Source organism: Aspergillus nomiae (genome assembly GCF_001204775.2).
Source record: "Aspergillus nomiae NRRL 13137 chromosome Unknown contig00553, whole genome shotgun sequence".
Classification (NCBI taxonomy): domain Eukaryota; kingdom Fungi; phylum Ascomycota; class Eurotiomycetes; order Eurotiales; family Aspergillaceae; genus Aspergillus; species Aspergillus nomiae.
Window position 1 is genome coordinate 1 of NW_015378608.1, and position 17,992 is coordinate 17,992.

General features: G+C 48.6%; 6 protein-coding genes across 6 annotated transcripts; 4 read left to right on the top strand and 2 right to left on the bottom strand.

Moving 5' to 3' along the window:
• Positions 1-2,114: 2,114 nt before the first annotated feature.
• Positions 2,115-4,581, top strand: ANOM_011005 (fungal specific transcription factor domain-containing protein; the record flags this gene model as incomplete). The annotated part of the gene is made up of 6 exons (XM_015556261.1): positions 2,115-2,234; positions 2,365-2,559; positions 2,615-3,012; positions 3,070-3,710; positions 3,767-4,100; positions 4,161-4,581. 6 exons carry the CDS (start codon positions 2,115-2,117, stop codon positions 4,579-4,581), a joined length of 2,109 nt encoding a protein of 702 aa, XP_015401639.1.
• A 1,225-nt stretch (positions 4,582-5,806) lies between these two features.
• Positions 5,807-7,403, top strand: ANOM_011006 (sugar porter family MFS transporter; the record flags this gene model as incomplete). Its single annotated transcript, XM_015556262.1, has 2 exons — positions 5,807-6,008; positions 6,061-7,403. 2 exons carry the CDS (start codon positions 5,807-5,809, stop codon positions 7,401-7,403), a joined length of 1,545 nt encoding a protein of 514 aa, XP_015401640.1.
• A 1,128-nt stretch (positions 7,404-8,531) lies between these two features.
• Positions 8,532-8,888, top strand: ANOM_011007 (alpha/beta hydrolase; the record flags this gene model as incomplete). Its single annotated transcript, XM_015556263.1, has 1 exon — positions 8,532-8,888. One exon carries the CDS (start codon positions 8,532-8,534, stop codon positions 8,886-8,888), a length of 357 nt encoding a protein of 118 aa, XP_015401638.1.
• Positions 8,889-8,944: 56 nt separating this feature from the next.
• ANOM_011008 (uncharacterized protein) lies at positions 8,945-10,096 on the top strand (the record flags this gene model as incomplete). The annotated part of the gene is made up of 4 exons (XM_015556264.1): positions 8,945-9,083; positions 9,203-9,312; positions 9,353-9,611; positions 9,873-10,096. The coding sequence occupies 4 exons, from the start codon at positions 8,945-8,947 to the stop codon at positions 10,094-10,096; spliced, it is 732 nt and encodes a 243-aa protein (XP_015401642.1).
• Positions 10,097-10,914: 818 nt separating this feature from the next.
• Positions 10,915-12,616, bottom strand: ANOM_011009 (MFS transporter; the record flags this gene model as incomplete). Its single annotated transcript, XM_015556265.1, has 2 exons — positions 10,915-11,915; positions 11,989-12,616. The coding sequence occupies 2 exons, from the start codon at positions 12,614-12,616 to the stop codon at positions 10,915-10,917; spliced, it is 1,629 nt and encodes a 542-aa protein (XP_015401641.1).
• Positions 12,617-15,024: 2,408 nt separating this feature from the next.
• On the bottom strand, positions 15,025-17,138 carry ANOM_011010 (flavin-containing monooxygenase; the record flags this gene model as incomplete). The annotated part of the gene is made up of 4 exons (XM_015556266.1): positions 15,025-15,918; positions 15,971-16,107; positions 16,157-16,410; positions 16,468-17,138. The coding sequence occupies 4 exons, from the start codon at positions 17,136-17,138 to the stop codon at positions 15,025-15,027; spliced, it is 1,956 nt and encodes a 651-aa protein (XP_015401637.1).
• Between the last annotated feature and the right edge of the window lie 854 nt (positions 17,139-17,992).

Here is a 17,992-nt window from a genome sequence, read left to right on the forward strand (position 1 = left end):
ATACTAGAATATACCTTGCACGTCGGGTAAATGAACTTGGAAGCCACTGAAATTGACCGATATACCGTCTACACTGCGTGTTCACGCCCAAGGCGTCCTGCACGTATGAAAGAAAGTGTCTTGGCCACAACACCGGCAGATGTAAGGATCATTCCCAATTTGGCAGATGCTGATGAGTAGCGAACGACAATAGCACCATGGAAGGCAAGTGGATGTCTCCTTGCCGGCGCAGATCTTGAGGTATCGCTTGAGGTCATGGCCTTCTAGTAGCAGACATCACGCTTGTCCTGCCGGTTATCGAGAGGTGTCTGCACATGGAGCTAGCTGCTCTCTTCATCGTAGACGTGACACTTATCAGACTCATATGAGTCTCATTTACCTTCTGTCCTGAGAGATACATGTTGGCGGTGCCTGAGAAACCCATCTCTCGGACATATTCTTTCCTCAAGCGCCCTGAAAAAACGAACGAGGAAATCCCGCATGTGCTCACTATGACTACCCGTACTTACGGATTTCCAATTCATCCTGTTCGAGGCTGACAGGGGCGAATCGTATGTCTAACCCGGCCATATTCTTCTATCTCCCGTCATGAGAAAACCGAGATGTGCTGCAACTCCCCGGTAGAGATTACACTGCAGTAAAACATACTCCAGAGAGTTACGATGCTAAAACGCCCAGATACAAGGGGTAAGTAACGACTCCAAGGATGCAGGGAGACGAGATCCTGTGGGTGGTAGGGCTATGTTGTGCCACTAAGATCGTGGGCCATCCCGTGAGGGTAACCGATATAGGCGCAAGCCAGCGACACGGAATGCCCAAGCTTGAAGAGTAATTTCTATTTACTAACCCTCAAACCCCTGGCAACGTGGGGTTCCATCTCCTGTGCCTGCGTTTGGCATTCAATCCGTCATTTGAAGGCACGTGTCACTGTTGCAATTATATTTTGACGTGCTCTGCTCGGCGACAGGAATGCCTTTGATCATGAGTTAACGTTTCTTGCTTACACAGGAACTTCTCCGCCCCCATAGAATTCTGCGTGCAGTGGGTTTGATCTACGCGCTAGCAAAAACCAAAAGGAATTCAATAGCATCCATCCATTATCGGATAGTCTAACTGCGTAGAACTAGCACTAAAGGCCTACAGAATTAGGCCAGCGTAAACCAGTAATGGGAAAATCTCTAGCCACTAATCCCACTATGTTCGCCACACAAAGCCTCAACCGGTCATTGGTTGTCAACGAGGCAAGGGTCTCAAAAGTTATTCTGGCTTGCTAGCATTGGGAAAGTGTCGGAGAGGGGCGGGAGCAAAGAAACAACACGGAATTTTAGAGAAGATGAGGGACTGATCGAGACGAACAGCCAACGGTATGGACCAACAAGAAAGTACCGGGATCATAGTCCATGCAGATTTATATTTAAGGTCTAATAGATATTGCTGTGCGCGTCGACAGCAATTCGTCTGTGTGTATTGTATTGTTTCTCCAGACTGTACCGTACCAAATACAGGGAGAGCGAAAGCCGAATACGCGGTCAACCGTGGAAAGTGGGGTGGAATTGCCATTACCCGAGATTGCAACCAATGACACGCTAGATCGTGTTACATCGGCCTTTCCAGGTGTAAGTTTGTTCTTTACCTTTCCGTGAAGGCGGCCACCAACGTACGTCAACTGACACGACCAAGGTACTATAGTAGTAGTGAGAACCATGAAGATAATACCAATCAGTCGCCATTATGAGGGTGTCTCCGCTAGTATGGGGTTCAGAGCTGACTACATACCTCAACCAGGCATATTACAAACCAGAAATCATCCAATTCCCATTCTTCAGGGTATTTTACACTGCGCGGTTTGACCTGCCGTATATATCATAGACACAAACAAGATGAACCACCAAGCGCACAAATACGGGGCGCTTGACGGCTCGATTCCAACATGAACATAAAGGGCGGATACATGCTCGAGCCCCGCATTCGTAGGACTTAGTAGGTGGATTACCCCGGAAGCATTAAGGTTTAGCGGATCGCTTCCCCGCTTCCAATGCCAACCTCCTTATATCATCAACCTCGAATTAGGTAGTGCCTACCAGCCTTTTCCTTTCGGACCACCTCACTCTGTAATGGCCACATTTCGTTGGGACTTCACCAGCAACGTCGAGCATCGGAAGCCTCACCCACCCCATCGACCGAAAGCAATGGGGAGAAAACCTCAAGCGTGCGTGCCTTGCCATGAGCGCAAGGTGCGTTGTGATGCGGCAAGGACGGGGATACCGTGCTCCAGATGCGTCATTTGTAAGCGGGCAGATAGCTGCATTGCTGTAGCGAACGGGGAGAAGAGTCGAAGGTTCCATGTGCCTTGACGATCGACAGCGTTGGGATGCTGATATGAACTTCAGAAAGCCAAAGAACACCCACGGTCAAGTTCCTACTCAACGCCAACAGTCAAAGGCGGCTGAAGGCGACCTACGAAGTCATGCTTTCAATTCGACCCCGTCGATAAATCATGCCAATGGCTCCATCACGAATCACGCGACTTTAGGGGCAGATCAGAGTGACGGGCGACCGGTCAGTCATCTCAGAAATATCTCGGATTCATTTCCCACACTGACGATCATCTCAGCCAACACTGGTACCCACAAGACCACCCGAGATGTCGTTCACGACGCAAACAAATCTTCCTCCCTTGCAGGAACCACTGCCTCACCGTTCGCCGTCGTCCGGGGTCAGTGCCCGAGAGGAACAATCAGCAGAATTGCCTAATGAGCAGCAGATGCGTGACGATTCGCCTGATCTAGCCCGATTGAATGGTTCATCACAGGTTGAGGAAGGAGAAGCAGACTATCATGAGGGCATCAGTTCCATTTATATCCTTAGTGAGGCTCTCGGGTGCTCGACTTCGAATAACTTGGCGGAAAGAATCCTGCGAGAAAGCCCTGGGGGGGTATCCGAATTAGATGACGTTGATTCCGCCTATTTGAGACACAAAGGAGTGTACAATATTCCTGTCTCAGCCGTGTGGTAAGTCACCAACTCTCGGGGTCCCCCAATAAAAATTTTAATCCACGGAATGAACAGTGATCAATTAATTCGGCTATTTTTTGACCGAGTCTACGCGTATGCTCCTGTGTTTGATCGTGTCAGATTTACCAGGGATTATCGACAGCAGAAACCTTCCTTGTTTCTCCTCCACGCTATTCTTGCCAGTGCCATTCCCCATGCCTCCATTGAATTATTGCATGACGCTGGGTTTGACGATCATATCACGGCTCAAAGGTGCTTCTTCACCCGGGCAAAGCTACTGCATGACGTGGGAGGCGAGAAGAGTCAAGTCCGGATTCTCCAAGGCTCACTATTCCTCGCCATGTCCCCTGTGTCCCGTGACATGGAGAAGGATCACCGCTACTGGATTTCAAACGCTGCTCGCATCGCGATCCGGCTGGGCCTGCATCGAAGCAGGACTGCAAGCAACTTTGATCCGGACTCGCGGAAAATCTACCGTCGTATCTGGTGGGTTGTATACAGTTGGGATACGCTGTTGGCCCTGCATGGACTGGAAGCCGTGCGCTCGTTTCAACACGGCGAATTTGACACTCCGACTCTCACGAAGGATGACTGGGGGGAGGAAAATATCTCACCAGACATCGAAGACCTTCTTCGCCCTATTCCAGAGTTACACAAGTCTTTTCTCATCGAAAGCTGCAAACTTCAGTTCGGTGGTATGTATTTCCAAGCTCCCTCGATTGACAACTCTTACACTAACTACTGGGAACAGTTGGCCGATTCTGGAAGGATTTTATTTCGTCAGAGTCTGGCTCTGCAGTTGAGCAAATCAGAGACTTCATGGCATCCTGGCGTCGCTCGCTTCAAGAAGGCTTAAAAGTATCCGATGTGCAAGATTGGAATGAAAGTAACTTTTGGGCCCTGTACCTAAATACTAGATGTTACGTTTGCGAATGCGTCATTTATCGAATGCTTCGGAGCCACCTACGCCCATCGAAGAATGCCCTGTACCAGCTCGCAGATAAGAACCTAACGAGCGCCATGTTTGAGCTGGATGTTATGCTAGGTCGAATATCAGCCAATCGAATGGCTCAATATTGCCCATGGTTTGTGTACGGCCCCCCAAGTTCTTTACCTATGAATACACATTTGCTAACGGCATCCAGGTACACCTGCGCTTGTACTGCACTAGCACTGCATATAGAGAAAGCGGTAACGACTCCGGTCAGCACTCATGAAAAATACCTCAATATCTTCCGAATCCACAGCGAGTTGGAATTTCTGCGTGAGCTTTCCAAAATGTCGTCACTGAACAAATCGTCACTGCAAATGTTTGAAAAGATTATTCGTACCACTGGTCTCTGCATATCGATGTCTGAAGCCTCGACCCCATCCGGCCAGGAATTAGAGAGTGAGTTTGTTTTCAACCCTCCCTCGGAAACTCCAAGACGATACGCGCTACAGACAACGCAGGGACTGTGTACGGGCGACTCGGAATTTGCTCTCGGGTTGAATATTCCGGACTTCGAACTGCCTTTTGACTTCCAATTCGGCCCTCTTGGCCTAATGATATGGTCAACGACCTAGTTGGCTCGATGGATATTGATACTGGTCAAGACTTTCATGGCATCCTGCCATGAATTTTGCTCCTTCTTTCTGCATAGCGAGGGAGGTCATGTGGGAAATAGAAGCACAGGGTAGTGATTTCCTGGCCGCATTCCAGAACGAGAATATTGTATAACGCATATGCCGCTGTCGCCGGGTTGAACATTTGTAGCTGCTGGGGTGTCGACTGGCGTAATCTGGGCTTCCTCCTTGAACCAATCTTGATCCACGGTTTACTTACGAAATATCTATATCTCGATATTAATATTGTGAGATGCCATCGTCGAGGATGGTAGTTGGGATAATGCTGGAGAGAGCGTTTAGATCAGTGTTCGCCGACACTGCGTGGTGTATTGCTTTCAGCTTTGGACTCAGTAGACCAATCCTCAGGGTTGAATTTGTAGAGGCCTCAAATACAGCGCATTCCGGGGTATCCTAAATGGGCCAAAGTGATTGATATATTCACGTCAGTTCATTGCTGGTCTATCGGTGAACTCAATTTACCCGATTGTTAGAAATTGAATTTATTCGGCTTTCTTTATCCTTTGGTTCTTGATTGCTTTCGGTATAATATTCAGTGATAGGAGAAAACAGGCTTGAAAAATAAGCCGTGGAGGATCTTCGAGTGATGTTCTGTAGAATGAAGTAAAATATGTTAAGGCCGGTAATTGTAGAACCTTTGCCGACTCGGTTACTTTTTATGTTTCACTTGATATCTGACGTAGGAAGTAGTATAGATCTAGAAGCGAGAATATTGAATCCCTAAACGAGGAATGAGTAGAGATCCATGTCTCGTCATACGGTTCGCTGGGAAGTGAATGAAGGTAATTGACGCTGATCAACACGCACGCACTGCTCGCAATTAAGTCCATATAGGTTTCAAAACAGCATTCAGGTCCAGAATATTATAGCCTTCATTTAACCCAAGAACCAATTCTGGGTTTACCGCTCTCCCCCTAACTTACCGGAAACGGAGTCATGGCCGAAGAGCTAACTTCGTTGCATGTTTGTCAATTGCCGACGGCATTGGTATAGAGTTAACAATATTTTGGTATTCCTTTATGCGAATATAAATTTTCATGGTTAAAGCTTCTCTTGGTCGAAGTTGAATTGACAAGTGAGACTTGAATATAAATATGCGCCTGCCCATCACTACCTGACTCGCTACTCAAGGTCGTTTCTCCGCATCAAATTTTGGTACTTCAAAATGAAGTCATATTTTGGACTGAAAGGATCCAGATTGCGATACGCAATCTGGATGGAGGCTTGCTTTGCGGTCATGATTTTTGGCTATAATTCCGCAAGCGCTGGTGGTGTGCTAGGGCTGCCAGGTTTCAACAAGCAATTCCCTGCTATGGACACTACCAACGTACCGGAGGACCGAAGGCAACATAACTCTACAATACAAGGTATGCCACAGTGACTTGAAGTCGGGAATGACATCCATTCACTGAGAGATAGGCACGGTGGTTGCATTGTTCACACTTCTTGGGGCCTTTGGGGCTTTATCTTGCATCAGCTTCGGAGACCGTCTGGGCCGAAAGCGAACTATTTTCATCGCCAGCGCTATCCAAGCCGTCGGGGCTATCCTGCAGGCGTCTTCCTTCCAGCTGGCTCAGTTCATTGTCGCTCGTATCATTCTCGGGCTCGGCACCGGAGGCTTAGTCGCGACGATTTCGTTATGGCAATCGGAGCTGGTCAAAGCAGAGAGCAGAGGTCGTCACGTTTCTGCATTTGGTATATTCGCTGGCATGGGCACCTCTGCTGCACTATGGATTAGCTTTGGCATATCCTTTGCCCCGGAATCGTCGGTCAAATGGAGATTTCCCCTCGCATTCACAACGCTCCTCTCCGTCGTCGTCTGTGGGTTCATTTTTCATCTCCCGGAAAGCCCTCGCTGGCTTTGTAAGGTGGACCGGATTGAGGAAGCGAGGGGCGTGCTGGCCGCTCTCTACGACGAAGATACCCATTCCGAGTCAGTTGATCAGATCATGCGAGACATCCTCCTCTCCCTCCAGATGTCCGAGAACAAGAGCCTTCAGTCGCTGCTCGATATGAAGCCACAACGAAATCTCCAAAGGCTCATCCTTGCTGCAACCGTCCAAATGCTGCTGCAACTGACTGGCATCAATGCAATCACCTATTATGCACCGACGATCTACTCGAAGCAGCTTGGATTTCCTCCCCGTCAGGCATTTGTATTGGCTGCTGCTTCTCAGGCAGTCTTCATCATTGGATCTTTCGTGTGCGCTTATACGGTCGACCGGTTCGGTCGCCGAAAGCTGCTGCTGTCTAGCTCGATAGGTCTTACGATTTGCATGGCCTGCCTCACTGGTGTGGTCTCGAATCCAAATAACGACGCTGCTCTTCGGTCAGGGGTATTCTTTTTGTACCTTTTCTATTTCGTGGCCTCTCTTGGCTATCTTGGGCTCCCGTTTCTTTATGCCAGTGAATTGGCCCCAGTGCACCTCCGAGCCCCGGTGTGTGGGATTTCTACCGCGACATCTTGGTTTTTCAACTTCCTGGTTGCAGAAATCACCCCTGTCGCTATCGAAAGTATTGGCTATCGGTACTTCATTCTCTGGTGTGCAACAAACGCAGCCGCCATTCCTATTGTCTACTTCTTCTTCCCTGAGACAGCGGGAAGATCGTTGGAGGAGATTGAAGAGATATTTAGATCATCCAAGACGGTTCTCGAAGCGGTTCATCTGTCCAGGACGATGCCGAGGCTCAGTCTGTCGGTTCTTCATGAGGCGGCAAAGGAAACAATGGATATCTCACCAAAGTCGGATGAATTGGAGTAGCTTTTCCTAGGCAGTCTGTGTCAATGTGTTATTAAAGCCAAGCAGCAATTTGAAGAGGTCCAAATACTAGTTCTTGTCTCCGGAACGTTGATTGCTGAAGGATGGACTATGTTCGAGCGCAGATGTCTATGGTATACTTTGAAACCATTCTCTCTCCGTAGCCTAATTATTAGACTAACTCGATGTACAAACGCCTAAACTGCCATACATAGATAAATAGAGATATGATACGACTGTCTATAGTTGAATTAGAGCAAACAATGTTCGGAAGGAAGAATGGGTTGGCAGCCCTCTCCGAAGCGCATGCCCATAGACCGAGGCATTTGCGTAAGCCGAGCATTGATTTCCCGATCATTCAAAGAGGCTCGCGTGCGACGATAATGCTTTCTCGCAAATGTGCCAGATCGGGTCATAAATAGTCACTGGCGCCGTATATCGTTAAGTGGAGAGGTAGCTAGAAAGTCACACAGTAGTCGCTCCTGGTACTTAACCCTTCCCTTCTTTTGTCTTCCAACATTTGATCGCTTGGGAAATACCATTTTCCTCTAACCCTAGTGTCAGTGCTTGGTTTTCTTCTCGGCAATCTACAAGAAATGTTATCCATTCACTGGGGGGAGATACGGGCCCATCCATTGCTCACACTGAAGATCTTATGTCTTGCTGTGCTGCGGTCTACTTGCGTTTTGATTTGTGCCATCTTTTTTCCCGGGTCCCTCAAGCCTCTCTCGATTCGGAACTCGATTGCCAGAGCCTGGGTTGGGACTACTCTCTCAACACTGGGAAGCAGTTTGTATAGCGAGCCTCGAAATCACCGCGAGATTTTGATACGGAACAATGGCTTTGACGGATATGTTGTCCCATCGACAGATTCGTCCGACATACGAACTAGTGATGCGGTTATAATATTTGCACATGGCGGTGGAATGATATCGGGACATCCATTGCAATATCTAAAGACCTATCAACGGTGGGCGGCCAAAGGCCAGAGAAGTGGAAAGAAATTGGTGTTTGTTGCGGTAAAATATCGTGAGTGAAACGGTACTCTCTGGGCTCTAGACATCTGCTAACTCAATCTACGAGAGCACAGCTCTTTCAGTCTCTCAGAAATGGCCCGCACAGCGTGAATCAATGCTGGCAGCTTATCGCTGGGTCCTCCAGTGTGGAGCCTTACCCGAGCAAGTAGTTTTCGCAGGTGACTCCGCCGGAGGCAATCTCGCGATGCTCACCCTGCTCTATATTCGTGATCATGGAAAGACCTGCGGGCTTTCTCTGCCGAACTGCGCAGTCCTCATATCACCTTGGCTTGATATGACCGGTGCGAGGACCATCGGATCTCCCAATGTTCGCCACGATATTGTGTTGGAATATGATACGGCCGTTCCTATTTTGCTCGATGCGCTAAAGCCTTCTGACCTTCCTCCCGATACTCCAGAAATATCTAGCTTGCTCACCCATGACGTTTCTGGCTACCGCCACAACTGCTGATTTATGGCAGCACGGAGATATTGGCGAGTGACAGCCAAAGGTGGTATCAAAAGTGTATGAAAGCCGGTATCGAGGTCACAGAGGTGGCGATGGAGGGCGAGATGCACACATTTGCCATGGGATGGCCTATTTGCGGTCTTGAAATTCAGGCCAAGATGGATGAGATTATCTGCAAATTCATTCTGGATGCCGTCTGTTAGTCATCATATAGTATTTCTGAACCATGGAGAAAGCACGAGATAGAAGGATCCTCGCTGCAGGACTATGCATCTTCTTATTATTATATCTGCCTCTCACGCTAGATCAATGCGTAGCTACTTTCCCTAGGGCCCCCTCCAACGTGCTTGGATTTCTCGCCAGCTCAGGGTCTTCCCCTTTCCATTTTGGTGCTCGCCCTGAGCGGCCTCCGGCGATTGCTGTGGAGGTGAGTGTGCTCTGAGTATGCTAGCGTTAATAATATCGAGCCCTACTGGTGGGATCTTCATGACGGTTTCTTTCTGTGTAATGATATATCTCCCCCGGAGCTTAGTAACCTGAAGTTGCGTGGCCGATTCCGACGGTGTCATCCTGTTCGGGGCGTAGGAGTTTCAAACACCGCAAAAGCCGAAAACGCCGGAGAGCCCCAAGTCGCAAAATCGCAAAATCGCAAAATCGCAAAATCTGATGACACCAATAAAACGGAGGATGCGAGATTTCCCCAGTCTGATTGGAACCCAACTTTCAGTAAGGAAAAGTGATTATCCCTTCGATCCCCGTCTCATCTCTCACCGGAAACAATCCAACTGCGACTGAGTTGGAAGGCCCACCCGCAGGAGGACATGGCTACTAATCTGCAGGATCAATCCGACTGACAGAGAACCTTTCACGAAAAGTCGGATAGATTCATCGCAATCGCAGGAGTGTTCTTCATATCGGATAGATTTTCATCCGCCTCTTACCATGTAGCGATGGTGTAACACGCCCATCCACACGCAATCTATCCAGCCCGGCCGCCCAAGCCCTCTCTCTCCAAAACCAGCGGCGGAAACTACCCCAACGTGCTGCACAACAACTCCAAGACTGCGCAGATCTCCGTCATCAAAAGTCAGTATCCACAGCTCGCGGAGAAGATGAGTCTCGTGCAGATCGGCCACTACGTGACGAACTGGAAGATGTCGCTGCCGTTGGCGCCGCAGAAGCAATCTGATGGGGAGGGGGGTTCTCATTAAACGAACGTTTTTGCCTGGGTCGGTGATGCCGTTTGTCGTGACGCAGAAGGATACGGGGGCATTTGTTAAGGCCTTGGTGGTGGATCTTCCGGCTAGGACACACTCACTCGGGGTGTCGGAGTTGATAACCTGGCCGCAGTGGACGGAGCTCTGGGGGCAGGTCCATGGGGCTACAGCGTTTTTTTCAGCTGGTGTCCGAGGAGGAGTACTTCCACGGCGTTCCTGAGCCGTTGGCGGTGGAGTTGGCGGAGACGTTCAGGTCTGTGGATGAGTTTGGATATACAGGGAGTGATCCGGAGGTGCAGACGGCTAGTGAGGGAAGCTGAATGTTTTCGTTATGGGATATTGTTGTAATATGCCGGCGTTGATTAGCTTGGCGTTGAGATTGCTGTTACTCCGATGGCGTACATCAAGACGGAGGACTGGTCGTTCATTCTGTAGATCGGCTTTCTTGGATTCTATATCCTGTTTTGTCCGCGGAATATATGGGAGAGCCCATGATGTGAGTTATAGAGAGTCTTATTCTGATGAATAATATGCAATGTGTGCTTTCATTCGTCTCCTGGTATTTGAAGAAATTTACGATATTGTAGAAGAACAACTATGTGTAAAGGCATACATATATTTACCGGGACTTGATCCCTTCTATGTCAAAAGGCGTCAGTAAAGTGGGTGGTTTACTCCGGCTCCTGGTGCTGCTACTGGTCCCGCAACTCCTGGACATTAAACCCACACGCCTCCGCTTCGCTCTTACTTTTACCAGCGGGCTATGTCCGCAGCTTTCATTCTGGCCCAGGGGCTGGTGAAAGAGATTGCCTCTACACCGCAGCATTGGGTTGGGTGGCGACAGCATTCCGTCGTATCTCTTCCTCGGCCGTCTCCTGTATCGTCTGCAAGTGCTTCGCAGAAATAGCGGCATACTTGCAGCGCTTCCGAATATCTGCACCATATTTGTAAAATATGAATGGCAGTGGCATGCATGCCACCGAAACAAATGCAGGAATGGACGATGCCCAGTGAATCCCCAGTCCCTCATACATATACGTCGTGAACAAGGGGAATATGCCGCCGAAGCTATATCGTAGGATTGACATGGCGGCAATCACCGATGCGGCGTAGATGGTATAGGAGTCAATCAGGTAGTTGACAATACCCAAATAGATGAGTACCAGGCCAGAACCGAATGGAACCATGGCGGCCACACTGGCCATCCAATGAATGGAGGGCGAATTGGTCCATGCAAACCAGAAAAAGCCAATCGGAATGGTGACAGCAGAAACCATACAAGGCACCAGGCGCGCCTCCGGTGGCGCAAAGCCGTTAAACTTCTCCTGTGTTCGAACATACCGTCCATTGTCCAAAATCGCATAGCCCACGCCCGCAAACATTCCCACCATCACACCCAGGAAAGGTAGCCCCCCCACACCCGGATTCCAACCTCGTCCCTGCTCGTAGACGATGGGGAATGCCGCGAAGAGCATGTAAAGGGTACCGTAGATGACCGAGGCGTAGAAAGTGAAAAGGAGAACAATCGGTTCTCGACACAACAGCACCCATGGCCGGGAAAATACCGTCTTCAGACGGCTTGTCCACGCCACAGGTGATTTGCCCACGTCCAGCTTGCTCAGATAACATTTCCCTGTTTCACGCGATAACTTGGCGGCACGTTTGCGGAGGAGGACCGGCGCATAGGTCTCTGGCACTGAGATAGTGACCACTATCCATACCAGTCCAGCACATGCAGCCAAGAGGCCTTCCACCCACCGCCAACCCGCATTCATCGAGAGAAAGCCGCCGATCATTGGGCCAAGTGCAGGGCCTATATAATTAAATTCTCTTTGATCAGATTTCCAACGTTCTCATGTTCGCCGAGAAGGGAAAGGCAGACATACCCATGTAGGGGGTGGATGCAAACAAGCAAAGTGCCAATCCGCGTTGCCGCGCAGGAAACATATCAGACACGACTCCACCCGCATTGGTTAAGGGTGAAGAGCCAAATGTTCCGGCGAAAAAGCGAAGAATCAACAGGGTCTGGATATTGCGCGCCCCTGCACACCCTGCCAAAAAGGCAGCCATAGACAAAAATGAAATAAAAAAGGGGATTTGCCTGCCGATGCTTTCACTCAAGGGAGCCCATACCAGTGGTCCTACTGAGAACCCGAAGATAAACAGCGAGAGGCCCAAAGTGGCCACTTCGGTGCTTACTTCAAACCGACGAACGATGTCTGAGATACTGCCAGAGTAGGCGGACGAAGTCAAGGATACGATCAGGGTCGCAAAGGCCGTCACCAGTGTGATGGCCACCTTTTTAGCCATGCTGAATTGCAATGGGTTGCGGGGATCCTCGTTTAGCCACGATACAACAAAGGGGTCGTCTTTCGTGCCAGACCCAGGATAGTCGTATTCCACAATCTCCTTCGTGAGGACTTGGTGATCAGTCATGAGGCGCCAGAATGACATCTTCCGAGGGTAAGTACGCTGGGAAGCCCCAGGCACGCCGTTTGAGAGCCCACTATGCATCGTGGTCAACCGTCGTTCACTATTCAAGAACGTCTTGTCATATGCAGGCCAGGACGGGAAGGATGTTATTCTTGGGAAAGCTTGTGCAAGCCACAAGCATTCCTAAAAAGCATTTGATCGGCTAGTCGGCAGTGCCGATGCTAGAATAACCATACTGCATGGTGGTAATGCACCACGCATAATCCGGATTTCTGGTGCATATTAACCCATGTAGGGGGTGGATATACTGTTGGCAGTGGAGTGAGAATCTTGTTTATTACATGTGGTATTTACGGTAGACTAAATAGGCAATGTAAGATTCCTCACTGAAATCTTTTGGTTTTACGTAAAGCCACGCGCTTTCTAAGTCTATATACCACCGGCCCCTAAAATTCTACTAGGGCTTACAAATATTATTACTACTCCGTAGAATCTCAGAGAATCTAAAGATCTCATATTGAGCTTTTCCAAAGATATAGTACTGGTAGCCCCTAAAAACAGAATATTAATAGTCCCTAAAAAGAGGATATTAGTAATCCCTAAGAACGGGATACTGATAGTCCCTAAGAATAGGGTACTGGTAGTTGAAAATTTGAAAAAGACTTTTCTGAACAGTATACATACAAAGCGGTAAATAGTTAGCTCAAAATTGGACTAGTTAGTAATCCAGAAGTTTATTATAGAAAGAATAAATATAATTGGTTAATAAGTATAGTGGAATTCTATAATATATTTAATTGGTCAATAGAGTTGTGTGTTGATATTGGTTATGCTGGTAATATTTTACATTGTCCGGAACCTCGATTCGTAGTATTGCCAAGTATTTGCCGTGTTTCGGCAAATACAGTAGGTGGGACCATCGGTATTGATGTTCCCAGGGCCAATAAGACATTTAAAAAAGGCATATAAGGTTTGTTGTTTAGAAAAACAAGAATCAATAATTGAACGAATTACCTTACGTTCATATTACCCGAGAAACGGGTCGCTTATGCCGGTTCCACTTAATTGAGCTGACTGTTAGAACGAATCTTCATAATATAATGTCAAGGCTCTAATTGGGGATCATCTTCAGGCCTTCATTGATTGCTTGCCTCTAGCTATCTAAAACTATCTAAGCCTAGAAAGCTATCCTTTTGTGGGACCGCTTAGCGGCCGGAAGAACCCACTTTCCGGGCCAATCGGCTACCAGGCGGAATCCCCTAGCCAACATATAACCCAGAGGGCTGAGCGAAATATGATAATCGGGACGCTTCTATTAAAATATGTCACTGTAGCGTAGGGCCTAAACGGAATTCGCTGTCACCATATGAGCTCCGTTTGTGGGACCAAGTTATCGGTCGGGAGGGTTCTCAATTTGCGGGGAATGTACATCAGACCCAGGTTGGCCGAAGTCTACTCAGTATATAAGCATCCTCCATGACAGTTCAGTCCGTACACTGCCTACCTCCCAGCCTACAACGCCAAAAAATCTTACTCACCATGAGCCTTTCTTCAAAGATATTCGCTATCAGCGGAGGCACCTCTGGTATAGGTGCTGCCACTTCTCGCCTCCTCGCAAAAAGAGGTGCTGCGGCTGTTTGTATAGCGGACGTCACCAGTCAGAACTTTGCCAATTTGACGGAGTCGATCGCCAAGGTAAACCCCATGTCCATTGTACCGAAGTGGACTTGTCCTCTGTGACTGGCGTTAATAACTGGGTCGGAGATATCATCCATACCTTTGGCAACCTGCACGGCGCAGCAAATGTAGCAGGTGTGCCACAAGGCACCGGCATGATAAAAGCACCTACTATTGTCGAAGACTAGGACGCATAGAAATAGATATTTGTCGTCAGCCTCAATGGTGTCGCTCCTGTGGAACAGCCTAGGCAGCTAGCCAAAAATGTTATAGATTGGCTCAAAGTCGAGCATGAACAGTGGACCGTGCAAGAAAACAGGACTGTGCAAGCTCCCAACTTCAGTCACCGGGTGAGCCAGGAGTTCTTGTCCCGAATGGAAGGGAAACGTCAGCCCATATGCTCAAAGGGATCACGCCTGTAAAATACAACCTGGAGCCATGCGAATTTGACATATCGTTGGTTTGCTGGTTGATCTCATTAGTTAACTCCTCGCCTAGGCGATAATCAGCATTCTCCTGTCTAACTAGTGCTTGAATACATATCTAAGAAGTCTATATCTAATCCCGTCAAGATGATAGCACTTCTAGTTACCTAAGATATCCTACTGTTTGCCAAATGAATGTCCTGATCGTAACACTACAGTCCATACTTATTAAGATTACACCTCAGCACCGAACCGAAAAAGAAAGGAAAAGGAACAATATATCTATAGACTTTCATTTAAAAAGAGGAAAAGGAAAAATTATCAACCAGACTCTGAAGAAACCTACAACCACGAGTGACTACTCCTTTCCAAAGCTCGAGGCTGGACTCAAACGTCCGATGAAGATGAAGGCGGCGGCAAAGTGCCTTCACTCAGGCCTTGAAAATCGTCGGCATACTTCCAAAACTCGACACTACCCCGCTGCCATTTGTCGTTATTGGAAAACGCATCCAAGTACCAGGTGGTCTCAGGGGGGTTATTGAATTCAAAGTCGACGAAGCCGCTACCCAGATAGCCGAACCGGTTGCGACTCCAATACTCAATATCGTAGTCTTGGAGGGCAGGGTGGCGGAGGGCCTCGAAAAAGGCAAGACGAGAGCCGGGCCACATCACAAGATTCCCCGTCTTCGTGCCCAGTTTGAACCAACTGGTACAAGGATCCGCCCACACGGTACGTGGGAGGTACGTGCGTGCGTGCTCCAGGAAGTCTTCCACGGCCGATGCCTTTGGGCTGAGCCGTCGAATATGCTGAGTACGCATGGTCTTGATGATCTCCAGGAAGTGGTTGGTCAACAGAGAGAGAATCGGGAGGACGGACCCTTGCGCCACGGGGGTATAAGGTCCACCATATGTGAAGTAATTCGGGTACCCATCAACTGCGATTCCTAGATAGCTGGAAGGACACTCAGCCCACTTTTCAGCCAACGTCTGCGTGCTATCTAGACCATGGATGGGGAAACGAGGACGGAAAGAAGTGTCAAACCCGGTGGCACAGATAATCACGTCGACAGAGTGCACGGTACCATCTGCATCGACGATGCCAGTCTCGGTGATTGCTTTGATACTTCCTGGCAGCACGGTTGTCTTCCCTCCTGTCAAGGCATTGAAATAGCCATTGTCGGGCGTGGGGCGACGACAGCCAACACTGAAGTCCCGAGGGAGCATGGCCTCCAGGACTTCTGGTTTCGATCTGAGCCTGTTCGTCATCACCCGATACGCATACTGGAAGGCATGTTAATCTTTTGTGGCGGTATAGAATGGTTGGGAGCCATACAGCATTGGATTCATCGGATTCTGCCGTGTCCCGCAACACCGTTCTGAATCGGTTGTTGAGTTCATACTCAATAGTCTTGTGGTATCGATGATATGCCATGCGGTCCCTGGCAAAGAACTCCTTTTGCTCCTCAGTATCTGAATTTCATTAGCGCTGCATCACTTGGTTGTGGGGGAGGCAACGCACAGTCAAAATTATGGCCCTCTTTGGACGCAAACTTCTGCCCTATCGCCGCCGTAATCCAGGTTGGACTTCGCACCCAAGTATACAGCTTTTCAACCTCAGGATAGATAGCGGATACGGTTTGAATCCCAGAACTGCCAGCTCCAATGACGGCGGCCGTTTTCCCTTTGAAAGGATAGTCTTCCTTGAAGTTAGCCGTATGGAAAATATCGCCCTTGAAGGTTTTAATCCCCGGGATATCTGGCCATTTCCATGAGCTATCACATAGTTAGCTCACCAAATCCATACATACTTGAAGAGAGAGCGTGACATACTTGAGGAATCCTCCGCCGTTAAGAAGAAGGTCGCACTCTTCGCTCCATTCTTGGAAAATCTCCTTGTCGCCGGGAACCTCGCGTCGGACTCGTATGCACCATTTGCTACGTTCGTCGTCCCATCTCGCCGACACCAGCTGGCTTTGAAGCTGAATGTACTTCATCATGCCTTCCTCGTCGACGATGTCTCGCATATACTGCCATATCTCTTGTGCAGAAGAATAGAACTTTTTCCACTGGGGGTTGGGTTTCCAGGGAAAGCTATACGAGATACTCGGAACGTCACAAGCACAGCCCGGGTAGCGATTCTCATACCAGGTGCCGCCCACGTCCGGGTTTTTCTCGTAGCACACAATACTCACCCCCAGGCCTTCCAATGCGGATGGCGCATGGTGAAGAAAGTCGATGCCCGCCGCACCGGCCCCAATGACCACAATCCGAAAGGACTTCCCTTGCGGGGGCTCATTGATCATATGGTTGGAGACCACATAACCACGGCTGCTGGGTTGGTCCCATTGCGGGTAATGGACCGGTCTGTCGACGGAGGAAGGGTGCGCTCCCTGGGAATTGCCACCAAGAGCTGCGTCTCCCGATATTCCGTAGGCTTGGAAGATTGGGTTTCGATGACTGTCCTTCATGTCGCCAGCTCGAATGGATGGTTTGGTTAACATTGCAAGGTGTTGAGGATTGAAGTGGTAGGGACCCTCAAATATCAAGACTCACGCACTCTACTTGCGACTCTACTTTGCAGGTGCTTGTTTTCCTTCATAGCGGGTCGGCTTTCTCTTTCACGCGGGGAAAACGATTACTTGGGCATCTCAAATTCCCGAGGGAGTTACTGTCTAGTTCTCGGAAAATCCGCCAATTCTTCACCTCCACCATTCTACGCTCAGTAAAATCTCCCATCCACGTGGGTCTAGTTCCCTCTCTCCCCCCGCCGCGGGTCCCGGGTAGTGTATGATGATGGATCCCTCGTCTAGGGTACCAATTATGTGGCAGCGCTTTCCTAGGAATAAACCAAAACGTCTCCGGGGCGATCGATGCAGCTCTTGTGTTGACATCAAGTACAGACAATCCCGAGGGCCACTCCAGGAAAACCGTCATCAGATGTGTGGTTGGCTCTTCAACGAGGGCGTTTGATATGTGCATCAGATCCATCGGGTTACTACGGTAGGCTACCTAGGTACGGCAAGCCAATGCTGCCAGTCCGCATTTATTTATTTTGCGGATTTTCGGGATGTTTTCTGCCGGCAGAATATTTCTGCTTAATAAGTCCCGGAAGTCTAAATAGCAAAGTTCCTTTGGGGGTTTAATCCTAGAATTCTATATCGATTTAGTAAAAGTGCTTAGTGATATTTTATTACTTTAATAATCTTTTTATATCAAAAGATACTAATGTTAAATTTCATATATAGACTATATGCATAGTAATCTATCTATTCTATTAAACAAAATAAAGAAAATCTAAGTCTAAAGCTTAAGTATAGTAGATATTTTAGTGAAATTAAAATCTATGTAACTATAT